This window comes from Eleutherodactylus coqui, chromosome 1, assembly GCF_035609145.1.
Source record: "Eleutherodactylus coqui strain aEleCoq1 chromosome 1, aEleCoq1.hap1, whole genome shotgun sequence".
Lineage (NCBI taxonomy): Eukaryota > Metazoa > Chordata > Amphibia > Anura > Eleutherodactylidae > Eleutherodactylus > Eleutherodactylus coqui.
The window spans coordinates 102,456,451-102,470,194 of NC_089837.1; the positions used below are offsets into that span (position 1 = coordinate 102,456,451).

At 47.3% G+C, this 13,744-nt stretch overlaps 1 protein-coding gene across 1 annotated transcript; it reads left to right on the forward strand.

The window, feature by feature from the left end:
* Window positions 1–1,229: 1,229 nt before the first annotated feature.
* Window positions 1,230–1,876, forward strand: LOC136625358 (rab-like protein 3; the record flags this gene model as incomplete). The annotated part of the gene is given in 2 exon segments (XM_066599524.1): window positions 1,230–1,256; window positions 1,259–1,876. Coding segments are annotated over 2 exon segments (645 nt in total), but the record flags the coding sequence as incomplete, so codon positions are not given.
* Between the last annotated feature and the right edge of the window lie 11,868 nt (window positions 1,877–13,744).

A 13,744-nucleotide genomic window follows, 5' to 3' on the forward strand; every position in this document is an offset into this window, starting at 1 on the left:
GCATCTGGATTAAAATGCGGAAACCTCCGAAAGGATGTTTCATCTCCTCTCACCGATTGCTTCGGTGAGGGGAGATGAAACTTCAACTTTTAAAAAAAACTTTTACGTGATCGCCATTATCCATTGAACAATGGCGATCACAAGACCAGTAACTACATACCGTGGCTCCCCGTGACATCTCCAGGCTCTCAGCTACCTTTGGCAGCCAGGAGCAGGGAGATTTTAAATTTCCCGGGCAATCCCTGACTTTTGCACATGCGTCCGCCATTATGCTAACGGGCGCATGCGGCGAAGCTGGGGTTAGGTCCATGGATAAAGATCCCATCGGGGAACAAATCCAGGGACCTTGGGTATGTAATTTCATCTCCCGTCATGGCTTAAGATCCGAAAGGGGCGATGAAACTTTAACTTTTTAAACTTTTTTTTTTACACTTTTATTTTCGATGGATAACGGTGATCATGTGACCGGGAACCGCATACAGCGGTCCCCGGTCACATCTCCCTGCACTCAGCTATCTTTGACAGACGGGTGCAGGGAGACTTTGAATTTGCCAGGCGACCCAGCATTCTGCGCCACATTGGCAAGCCCGCCGCAGGTCCCGATCTTCGAGGGTCATCATGGAGGACGGGGGGGAGTATTTTCTCCTCCCTCATGGATTTGATCCATGAGGGGAGGGGAAACTTTAACTTTTTAAAACGTTTTTTTTTACTTTTCCGTGATCGCCGTTATCCAGTGGATGCGGTCCTCATTGACTTATCCTGACTTCCGGCTATCGGTAAAATCTCCTACCTCCCGGCTACCTTCAGGAGCTGGGACCCAGGAGATTTCAAATTTGCCAGAGCTCCTGGCCTTCTGTGCATGCAACCACATCAGCGGGGGACAGCACGGAGGATGGGGGTGAGTAATCTCAGCTGCCTCCATGGATCCGATCCATGAGGTCAGCTGAATCTTTAGCTTTTTTAAAACTTTTTTTCACTTTATTGTGATCGGCGCTATCCAATGGATAGCGCCAATCCCATTGCTGGGGGGGCTCCCCGGAGCATGGAATGACTGCTCCATGTTGTCAGCTACCTCAGGGCACCGACAGCATGGAGCTGTCACGTCCATAGCCCATGGGGCTTTAATCCCTGCAGGATGCATGTTTTTACGTCCTCAGGGATTAAAGCCCATTTAGGCAGGACATAAAAACACTATGGGCTGGTCACTAAGGGGTTAAAAATGATTGCAATAACTGGTGCTAGATAACTCAGGTATTGAAAAAAATCGTCTTTGGTCCATTTGCTATGTCATGACCAAGTCCTGGGAAACGAATCATGGACAGTTGGCTGCTCGGTGGATGCCTGGCTGCATGAGTATCGGGAGAGGAACCCCGGAGGGGAGACATCTTATATTGAGTTGTGGCACGTTGGAGGGTTGGTGGGCAGTGCAAGCAGCATGAAAAGCACCAGAGCCGTGTTCTACAATGGTGTTAACGGTATTGTCCTCGTTCATGATCTCACAAACAAGAAGACATCTCAGAACCTGAACTGCTTGTCCTTAGAAGACCTGAATCAACATCTACTGCCAGCAGGGGTGCTGGTGACCAACAGGGACTATGACCGGGAGCAGTTTGCAAGCAACCAGATCCCTCTGCTGGTGATCGGCACCAAACTAGATCAGATCCCAGAGGCAAAACAGAACGAGGCTCTGACCCGCACTGCGTTTTTGTCTGAGGACTTCAACTCAGAGGAGATAAATCTGGATTACAAATGCCCCCACTGGATGTCCGGCTTCATCATTGTGTCATATGTGATGGATCTTGAGTCCCAAACAACCTCTCCCAAACCAAAGATTGTGAAACAAATACACAGGACACTTTCATTGGTGTTTAATTGACAACATTTTATTTGAAATAACATATTTTTATTCAGAGTCTCAAATCTAAGATCAGACCAATTGCTATAAGAAGACACTGAAAATGGCGCACCTCCGACTCACGAAGAGTCATCGTCCAGCACTCAGGAGAGGAAAAACCCCCTGTGGAGGAAACCTCTGGGGAGCCATGGCTGGAGGACGGCCCTCCCTCTGGGCTTAGGGGGTTAATGCCAATATGTAACAGCAGATTTATCAGAATTGATACATTTCATCATACTTACAGTAATACATCCTATAACAGAACATATGATAGTTATTAGTAAACAAGGCGAGGGCAAAGCAGAGGCCCCGTGTGATGCCTAATGGAGATATCCAAATGTGACCTCTCCGGGCAGCGGATACTGGATATGACGGAGATCTGGCTGCAGCATCTGTCACCCCATGGATCGCTAGGGATAATAGACATGATCTGCCTGGCTGCGCAGTTATGGCTGATCGGGTTGGCTAGGTAAATATGGCTGATCTGGCTGGCTAGGCGGGCGTCCCCTCCTCCCTCACAGATGGTGAAGCTTCAGGTCTCCAGACACACCAAGCACCACGCTGCATCTGGCCGTATCCCCTTCCGTCATGGAGTTTTATTGTGTAGGCAGTTTATGACATAGGCCTAGCTGTGGATGACATCAGCACAGTTGCCATGGTGACTGCAGGTGTTTATCACCAAGGCCTCATCCACTTGAAGTCACCCATAATTAACTGTTTAATGACTAGTACTGTGCTTATCTACAATAGCTTTTTTATTTTTCCGTTGACATAGTTGTGCAAGGGCTCGTTTTTTGCGGGATGTCCTGTAGTTTGCGTTGGTACCATTTTAGAATAGATACGACTTTTTGATCGCTTTTTATTGCATTTTTTATTGGAGGCAGGCTAACAAATAGCGCATTTCTGGCGTTCTTTATTTTTTTTTCTGACGACGTTCTTCGTGCGGGATAAATAATGCATTACTTTGATAGATTGGACTTTTATGGATCATAGCAAATCATACAATGATACCAATTATGTATTTTTGTTTTATTACTTAGATTCCTTTATTATAGATACAGTCATACCTCTACTTTTGTCGCCTTCGTCTTTCATCGATTTCCAGTTTTACCAATTCTTCATTGCAGAATTTTGCCTCTTCTTTCATCGCTTGCTTCTAGGTTCGCCGCCGGCCCACGTGACCTTGCTGCATCACAGCCGCGGCCCCTGCCGGTATTCACTGCCGTGATGAGCTTCTGACGGTGGCGTGTGCCAGCAGGGAGGGCTCTGCGTGCCACCTCTGGCACGCGTGCCATAGGTTTGCCACCACTGTCCTATACTTTGGAACTTGCTACGTCAACCCATTAGACTCTCCTTTTCTGAACTTGCTCCAGTTTGTCTATGTCACTTTTAAAGTGGGGTGCCCAGAACTGGAAACAGAACTCCAGATGAGGTTTGACTAAGGAAGAGTAGAGGGGGATAATTACCTCTTGTGATCTAGACTCTATGCTTCTCTTAACCCCTTCACAACCAATGACGTACCGGTACGTCATGGAGCGTCGGGGTATGTATAAAGAAAGGTTGCGTGGCAATCTCTATTCATACAGTGCGGGCGTCAGCTGTTTATAACAGCTGACACCCGCGGCTATTAACCATTTAAATGCCGCTGTCAATTCTGACACCAGCATTTAAATCCCTCGAATGATGTTCGGGGGTTCCGCACGGCCGCGGTGAGATCGGGGGAGCTGTGCAGGTGACATGGCAGCCGGGGGCCTAATGAAAGGCCCCAGGGCTGCCTTAACAGACTGCCTATCAAGCCATCCCCGTGGGGGGGCTTGATAGACTGCCTGTCAAAAAGCAGTATAGCATTACTGCAGGAGCGATCAAAGTATCACATGTTAAAGTCCCCCAGGGGGACTTCAAAGTAATGTAAAAAAAAAATGAATAAAGTTTTTTTTAATTGAAAAGAAAATAATTGAAAAAAAATTTAAGTCTTTGAAAATAAAAAAAGAGTAGTACAAGTTTGGTATCGTAGCAATCGTACTGACCCATAGAATAAAGTTGTGTCGGTTTTGCGCCGTAGAAACAAGATGCAGTGAAAGATGGCGGAATGTCGTTTTTTTAAAAAAATTTTACTCCACTTAGAATTTTTCAAAAGTTTTTCAGTACATTATATGGTACTTTAAATAGAAACATTGAAAAATACAACTCGCCCCACAAGAAACAAACCCTCATACAGCGACGTCGATGGATAAATAAAGGAGTTACAATTTTTTTCAAAGGGGGGAGGAAAAAACGAAAATGGGAAAAAAAAAGGGACCGTGTCATTAAGGGGTTAATCATTAGTACATATCAGCCAATCAATGCTTGAAGAACGAATCACAGCCATTGCTTCGTGAAGGCAGGAATTATGAATCCCGTAACCAGGAAGTGATCCTGTGTGAGCGGCTGAGGGCTTTGGCAGCATTTTTACTGCTCAGAATATGCAGTTAAAACACCAACAACAAAGGTCTGAGCGCTTGTGTGAGCGACAATAAAGGTTGGGCTTTCACACACAGATTGGGTAGTCTGGCTGTCGGGAAAATAAGCCCTGGCGCATCTTTTGGAGCAAAAATTTATATTAGACCCTGTCTTATTTTGGGGGAAACACCGTAGTCAATAGCTGTTATAGTGACTTGTCTCTTTACCCAGGTGATGTTTTGACATCTTGAGTTCCTCCTGGTGATCAAAGAAATATTCCTGAACAGTCTAAAAAAGATATTGTTTAGCAGAGGTCCCCAACCTTTTATAGCTTACGAGCTACTTTACAATATGAAAGTTTCAGTGGTGGGGGCATTTTGACCCTCCCTATATAGTAATTGGTAAATAGACTGGCCAGCAAAAATGTCCATAATGCTTTCCCTATAGAGTTAAAGGGGGTGTCTGTGAATTTTCAAAATTGTTCAGAGAGTAGACAACTGTTGTGGCAAGTTGGGGCTACTCGCCTATTGGATAGCCATCTTTCATCTATGTAGAAAAAGCTCAGGAGACTTGAAGTTTCTTTGAGTTCTGGCGCACAATTCCATAACATCAACAAAGGTTCATTATTCGTACCCCACCAGGGTATTAGTCTAGGGGCAACCTCCCTGTCAGACTTGGGGCCTTTACTCCAGGGTATAAGTCTAGGGGCGTCCTCCCTGTCAGACTTTGGGCCTTTAAGCTGCATGTCCATGGGCGTGATTCCATAAATCGCCAGCGTATCATGCTGTCTGAAGCTCTACATAGCATTGCTATGGAAAGCACATCCACGGTGTCCACGATCGGAAAATCATAGCGCTACTTCGCTCCCAGGATTCAAATTGGCTCAGTGTGGAGAACCGTCAGCTGTCTCCTGCTCCCCGGCGGTGGCTCCCACAGCGGAGATCTGCCTCGGGACATAGCTATGCCAGTGGACAGGCAGCCTTACAGGTCCACACCAGACTTCAGCTTGCAGCTCTGCTGTGCTGTCTGTTTCTCTTCCCCCTGAGTGTGGCAGGAACTGATCCTTTTATGTTACTTCTTGCCACAGCCACAGGTGTTTCCCCTCACTTCAGATTCCAGAATGCCTTTCTGTAGCACCCTACAGGCCATTCTGTGTACTGCACTCTTACACTGTGTAGAAGAAAGAAAAACACATTACTCACCTTTTAAATTTTAATAAAACTCCTATGATATTCGGCTGCTGTTTGTAGTTGGCTTGTATGCTGTTCTTAGCTATCTGCTGGAAGCAATGTAACTGCAATGAGTTACGGTATAGGATAAACTTGTTGTTTGACATTAGCAGACATTAATCCCAATAAAATCGTTACAGTGCAGATTTTTTCCGCACAGCCGCAGTGCGGAAATGCAACTGCGGCGCGGTTTTCAAAGATGCAGCATGTCCATTCTACTATCTTTTCCGCAGCGCTTTTTTGTCCATAGACCTCTATGGACGCAGCTAAATCCGCACCAAAATATGCGGCAAAAAGCAAAAAAGAGCTGCGGAAAAAATTGCTTGCGGATTTTTCCGCACGAAAATCCGCAAGCCAAAATTAATCTTTGAAGCGGTTTTGCCGCAGAAGCGGCAAATCCGCCCTGTGTGAACCCTGCCTTATGAGTACTGGAGTCTCAGAATTATTAAATTCCCTGAATAGAATTGCTTTTGAAGACACATATGCATCTTATGTGTTGTCTTAAGGATGCCTGATGTAACTAATCAATGGCTTGATTAGTTGCATCAAGTGTGCTTGAGATAAAACACATCAAATATCTGGACTGACTAGGGCTTTGTTGCCTGTGAAGTTTCATTGCATGTTAGAAAAATGTCTAAATCAAGACAGTAGTCGAAACAGTTAAAAGAAGAGATCATTTCCTTGTACGAACAAGGAAAAGACCTGCCGGAGCCGGAGACCAAAGGGATTAGGTGGGAGGCAGCCATGACAGGGTTAATGGGGAGTGAAGGGGTTAAGAGAAGCTAAGAGTGCTGGGAAAAGAGGGGGGTTAGTGAGGGAATGTAAAAAGAGCGCCAAGGAGGAAGGGGGGAGGAGTCGTAATTTTCAAAGAAGACGCAGTTGGAGCAGAGATGTGGAAGAGTCCCACCCGCCCACCCTAAGGAAAAGGGGGGTGTGGGGGAGCGCGATTCGTCATGGCAGCAAGGGGGGGAGGGATCCCTTGGAGTCAGCAGAAAGGGGGTAGTAAGGGGGTAGCAGGGAGCTGGATAGCTTCCTTCCCCTCCTTGAATTGGTTAGTTCGAGGACTGTCGCCTCTGGGATTTGCAAGGCGGTGCCTTGCGGAGTTGGTGGGAGTGGTTAGCCAGGTTATGGCTAGCCGGCCTCGGGGTCTGGATGCGGCGACTTGAGGCGAGGTGGTGAGTGGCGGACCCCCGAGTCTGTCGACTTGCGGCGGGAGGCAGTGGTAGGGAAATAGTGTTGCCCGAGTCCAAAAATGCGACGGGTGACAGGTGCAACTATTTCCTGTTTTTTGGTGGTGAGGCGACAGTTAGGTGACAGGGCTCCAGTGGATCTCTCCCCAGGGTTATTTCTGAGGGGGCTAGAATGGTTAATTTATGTTAATGTTATGTTGTAAATAAATGTGGCTGCTGTGGCCATAATTTAATCCAATTAGGGTGTTTCATGGTTATTTTAAGGTTATAGGGGAGGGGAAAAGGGGGTTAGGTCACAGTAGTTAGCGACTCCGTAATACCCTAGTCAAGCATATAAGAAGATAGCAAAGGCACTGAATGTTCCTAGAGATACAGCTGGAAGCATAGTACCCAGGTTCAAAATTAAAAGGAACACTGGCTAGACTACCTGGATGTGGCCAAAATACCCTAAGCTCACAACCCCTTCGTTATCTTGTGAGTCCTTACACTAACATTTACAAACATGTCACTACAAAGGGAAAAATCAGCGCAAATATCTATCAGCGGCCATATTTACCAATATGCTAATACAAAGATACACAAAAGCAGGGAAAAACACCAATTTCCAGCAGAATGCAGAGAGACAGATTGCTATATGAAGAAGCATTGTACGAGTGCAAGATACTGATTAATAACCACTCACACACCTACCACATTTTGGGGAAGTGGCTGCTTAGGCCGCTCTCACACGGACATCTGTAAAAACGCAGGGTTTTTAAATGCAGCGTTTCACAACGTTTTCGAGCGGTATTTTCAAAGTCGTTCAATAGCATTTTTAAACGCACGCCATCATTGCAATGGGTGCGAGACTGGCCTTAGGGGTGGTTTGCCTCTTGTGAGTCACATTTTAATTTTAAGTGAAGGTCATGAGCCTCATCCTAGTAAACATGAAGAACAAGAAATTGCAAACATTTGAAGAAGTTTAACATATCCATATTATACCATCCATAGTGGCAATGTTTGAAAGTCAGTATGGAAATATTGTCAATATGAAAAACTTATTGTAGCCAGTTCATACGATTATAATTCAGGACTGCTATAGTGAGCCACGCAGTATGAAGTCAAGAGCTACTTGTGGCTCTCCAGCCACTGGGTGTAGACCACTGGTCTAGGGCAAGGTTTTATACCTGGTGTCCAGTGGGATTTCACCACCCCAGGCTTGTATTCAAGCCTTGATTGTAGCTTTCTCATTCTTCCCTACACTGGCCCTATAGACCAGATCACTTCATTAGGGCTTTGCATGATCACTAAAGGGGAACTCGGAGAAGCCAAAAAGAAATAATAGTATCAAGTACTATATCAGAAGAAGGTATAAGAGGATTGAAAACTGATGTGGAGTCTCAATATGCCAACCACCCACTACTGTAGCCTTGAACCTTGAAAAGTTGAGTTGACACATTCACCACTGTTGCATTGATATATGTACACGCTGCACTATTGAGTATGTCCTTGATGTCCCAATATGCAGTTTATTCACACTGTAAGGACCGGTGGTTTGCGGGTCCCTCTTGCCCTCACCGCCAGTCCTGTCACATGGGCTGCCGCTGTGCGGCACAGGGGAGCTCCGGTCCTCGTCACCTCCCCTAGCCGCGGAGCTCCTCCTCGCCGCCGAGTTGCTAGGGACGCGGTGGGTGTTGCCCCACGTCGCGTCCTCCATATTATGGCAACCAGGCATATGTCTCCTTCCCTGCCTCCTGAGATGATAGTTATGCAGGGTCACCTGCCGTCGTCAGGACTTGATTCTGTGCAGGATTCCGCAGGCGGAATCTGTACCTGCTGTGCGCATTCAGCCTAAGGGTGACTACCCACTACAGGTTTTTTTTTTCACTGCGAAACTCGCAGCGTTTTTTTTTTCTGCAGGAGTCTATGGGACTTGTAATGTCAAAATCGCGATCGCGCAAAATCGCAATTTACCGCGAAATCACGATTTTAACATTACAAGTCCCATAGACCCCTGCAGAAAAAAAATGCTGCCCATTTCGCAGTGAAAAAAAACTGTAGTGGGTAGTCACCTAAGTGTTACATTTTCATTAGTTCCACTAGGGGCTGAGGTCATTTGATCTCTTATGTGACGTTATGGAATACTCTGGCAAGGCTTAATAGAGAAAGAACTATGGCAGACCTCAGCATCTTTGTTAGATCCATTGCTGCCATGGTGACCAATTGGTACCCCGCTATTAGGTCTTGAGTTGCCGTTAGGCCCGCAGAGGGAGCCCCATTCCTCAGTCTAGCTGCGGTCACTACTGACCACTGCATGACAGCTAAGGGTTTAACTTAGAGCCAAGCTTGTGCTGTTGATCATGTACCCTCAGCTGCTGTGCCATCCAATCTTCCTAATGTAAGTACATATCATAGAGTCTTTAGAAAAAACAATAATCAATGACATCCATTTAGGTCATGGAGCCCTTAGTGGTTATATAAATCACATAGTCAGATATCAGAACCCCTAATTTCTCTACTGTTTTTTACTACTTCCTAATGTATTGAATTTTGAACTACTGTAAAAGCTGGAAGACATGAAACGCCTTTTATGGTACCATCTGAAATGTTTCATAGTTACATATAACAGATCTATGGTCAAACCAGGAGAAAAGGGGGAGGCAAGTAATCTAATTCCCAACCTCCAATATTGGGGCTGAAAGGTCATTTTAAGCAGTGCACCCTTGCCATGGAGACTATTCACAGTGCATGTAGAATGGGCCAAGATTAGCACCAAATCATTCTTTATTTGAGAATTCCACTTATCCCAGTCTTCCAGCTTTATGAGATTCAACCCTTAGCCACAACCCATGTGCAAAAGTCTAGGATTGCCCAGGAAATTAATATCTCCCTTCTTTTGGCTACCGAAGGTAGTCGAGAGCCTGGGGATGTCAACAGGGGCCGCGATATGCAGTACCTGGTCACGTGATCGCCGTTATCCAGTGGATAAAAGTTTTTAAAAAAGATGAAGTTTCATCTCCCCTCACTAATGCGATCGGTGAGGGGAGATGAAACTTCTTTCTGGAGTTCTCTGCATTTAAACCGCAAAAGGGTCATCATCCATGGACCTTCCCCAGCTTCTGTGCATGTGCTCGCTGGCGAAATGATGGACGCATATGCAGAAGCCATGGAGCGCCCAGGAAATTTAAAATCTCCTTGGTCTTGCTACCAAAGGTAGCCAAGAGCCTGGAGCAGTGACTGGAGGCCCCATTGAGCGGTCCCCGGTCACGTAATTAAAAGGTAGCGATCCCCCTTAGGCCGGTCTCACACAACCAGATAGAAATTGCAGATTCCGCAAGCACTTGATCTGTGGTAATAAGTGGATCAATTAAATGCATTTAGTTACACAATTCGGCTCACATTAGGTTGGAATTAGGTAATCCAGGCGCAGAAAAAAAGAACGCAGCATGTTCTATTTTACCGCGGATATCCGCGACATAGAGCCCATTGTGCTCTATGGTCGTGGATATACCCACAACCCATATACAACTACATTGTATGCAGGCTGCTGGTACCCACGTCATCACTAAGCGATGACACTTAAAATATAAGCAAGTAAAATGTGTACTGCGCATGACCATGTGTGAGTACATAGTAATGCGCAGTACATTACGCGGCCGTATGCAGTGCCAAAGCCGGGCTCAAACCTGGGATCCGCTGTGGGCCTGTGCAACCAGATTCCTCATATGACCGTGTGAGCCCGGCATTATTCAGACCCGCTACATGTAATGCCTAGTTCTAGGAGTAGCTTGTTGAGCACCTTCTGTGTGAGACCGCCACACCTCGGCAAGCTTATGAAGCCTCACAGAGCCCCACTTTTTACACCTCATCCCTGCCACTGAGGTCAAGAAATACTCCCAAAAAAGTGCCCCATGTGCCCATCCCAACCAGGTCTCCGTAATTATCCCTGTCTTCGGACATACCACATAGTTTACATTATTACCTCTATCTAAGATTTAGGAAATGCCAAAAAGGGATTATTTTTAGGAAGTAAATTTTTTTTCTGCAGGAGTGAGCAATAGGGACTGGAATTTATTCAGTGCCCTAAAATCCAATATGTGTTCCCTCATTTATAGGCCTAGCCATGTCTCCTGTAAGCAGATTGGGGCTACACCTAAGAACTAGTGCTATAACATTTGGGGTGTGTCTCTCCTGCTTGAAACAAATGAAACTGTCATGAAAGTGACATTTATGAAAAAAAAAATCTTTGGTAATTTTTGCTAAATACTGTGGCTTAGAGATGAGCGAGCACCAAAATGCTCGGGTGCTCGTTACTCGGGACGAAATTATCGCGATGCTCGAGGGTTCGTTTCGAGTAACGAACCCCATTGAAGTCAATGGGCGACTCCAGCATTTTTGTATATCGCAGATGCTCGCTAAGGTTTCCATTTGTGAAAATCTGGGCAATTCAAGAAAGTGATGGGAATGACACAGCAACGGATAGGGCAGGCGAGGGGCTACATGTTGGGCTGCATCTCAAGTTCACAGGTCCCACTATTAAGCCACAATAGCGGCAAGAGTGCCCCCCCCCCCAACATTTTTTACTTCTGAAAAGCCCTCATTAGCATGGCATACCTTTGCTAAGCACCACACTACCTCCAACAAAGCACAATCACTGCCTGCATGACACTCCGCTGCCACTTCTCCTGGGTTACATGCTGCCCAACCGCCCCCCCCTCCCCCCCACAGCGCACACCAAACTGTCCCTGCGCAGCCTTCAGCTGCCCTCATGCCACACCACCCTCATGTCTATTTAGAAGTGCGTCTGCCATGAGGAGGAACCGCAGGCACACACTGCAGAGGGTTGGCACGGCTAGGCAGCGACCCTCTTTAAAAGGGGCGGGGCGATAGCCCACAATGCTGTACAGAAGCAATGAGAACTATAATCCTGTGCCACCGCCATCAGGAGCTGCACACGTGGGCATAGCAATGGGGAACCTATGTGCCACACACTATTCATTCTGTCAAGGTGTCTGCATGCCCCAGTCAGACCGCGTTTTTTATAAATAGTCACAGGCAGGTACAACTCCGCAATGGGAATTCCGTGTGCACCCACTGCATGGGTGGCTCCCTGGAACCCACCAGCTATACATTAATGTATCCCATTGCAGTGCCCATCACAGCTGAGGTAACGTCCGATTAAATGCAGGTGGGCTTCGGCCCACACTGCATGCCCCGACCTGACCGGGGTTTTTAATTCATAGACACAGGCAGGTACAACTCCCTATTGTGAAGTCCGTGTGGACCCACAGCATGGGTGGGTGCCAGGAAGCCATCGGCGGTACATAAATATATCCAATTGCATTGCCCATCACAGCTGAGGTAATGTCATGTTTAATGCAGGTGGGCTTCGGCCCACACTGCATGGCCCAGTCAGACTGGGGTTCTTTAGAAGTGGACACATGCAGTTACACCTCCCTGTGGACCCACAGCATGGGTGGCTCCCTGGAACCCACCGGCGGTACATAAATGTATCCCATTGCAGTGCCCATCACAGCTGAGGTAACGTCCGATTAAATGCAGGTGGGCTTCGGCCCACACTGCATGGCCCAGTCAGACTGGGGTTCTTTAGAAGTGGACACATGCAGTTACAACTCCCTGTGGACCCACAGCATGGGTGGCTTCCTGGAACCCACCGGCTGTACATAAATGTATCCCATTGCAGTGCCCATCACAGCTGAGGTAACGTCTGATTAAATGCAGGTGGGCTTCGGCCCACACTGCATGCCCCAGTCAGACTGGGGTTCTTTAGAAGTGGACACATGCAGTTACAACTCCGTGTGGACCGACAGCATGGGTGGGTGCCAGGAAGCCACCGGCGGTACATAAATATATCCCATTGCATTGCCCATCACAGCTGAGGTAATGTCATGTTTAATGCAGGTGGGCTTCGGCCCACACTGCATGCCCCAGTCAGACTGGGGTTCTTTAGAAGTGGACACATGCAGTTACAACTCCCTGTGGACCCACAGCATGGGTGGCTCCCTGGAACCCACCGGCGGTACATAAATATACCCCATTGCAGTGCGCAGCACAGCTGATGTAACGTCAGTAAAGATAAGCGAGCACCAAAATGCTCGGGTGCTCGTTACTCGGGACGAAATTTTCGCGATACGCGAGGGTTCGTTTCGAGTAACGAACCCCATTGAAGTCAATGGGCGACCCGAGCATTTTTGTATTTCGCCGATGCTCGCTAAGGTTTTCATGTGTGAAAATCTGGGCAATTCAAGAAAGTGATGGGAACGACACAGCAACGGATAGGGCAGGCGAGGGGCTACATGTTGGGCTGCATCTCAAGTTCACAGGTCCCACTATTAAGCCACAATAGCGGCAAGAGTGGGCCCCCCCCCAACAACTTTTACTTCTGAAAAGCCCTCATTAGCAATGCATACCTTAGCTAAGCACCACACTACCTCCAACAAAGCACAATCACTGCCTGCATGACACTCCGCTGCCACTTCTCCTGGGTTACATGCTCACCAACCACCCCCCCCACGACCCAGTGTCCACAGCGCACACCAAACTGTCCCTGCCCAGCCTTCAGCTGCCCTCATGCCACGCCACACTCATGTCTATTTATAAGTGCGTCTGCCAGAGGAAAAGCAGGCACACACTGCAGAGGGTTGGCACAGCTAGGCAGCGACCCTCTTTAAAAGGGGCGGGGCGATAGCCCACAATGCTGTACAGAAGCAATGAGAAATATAATCCTGTGCCACCGCCATCAGGAGCTGCACACATGGGCATAGCAATGGGGAACCTATGTGCCACACACTATTCATTCTGTCAAGGTGTCTGCATGCCCCAGTCAGACCGCGGTTTTTAATTCATAGACACAGGCAGGTACAACTCCCTATTGTGAAGTCCCTGTGGACCGACAGCATGGGTGGCTCCCTGGAACCCACCGGCGGTACATAAAAATATCCCATTGCATTGCCCAACACAGCTGAGCTAGTAATGTCGTGCTTAATGCAGGT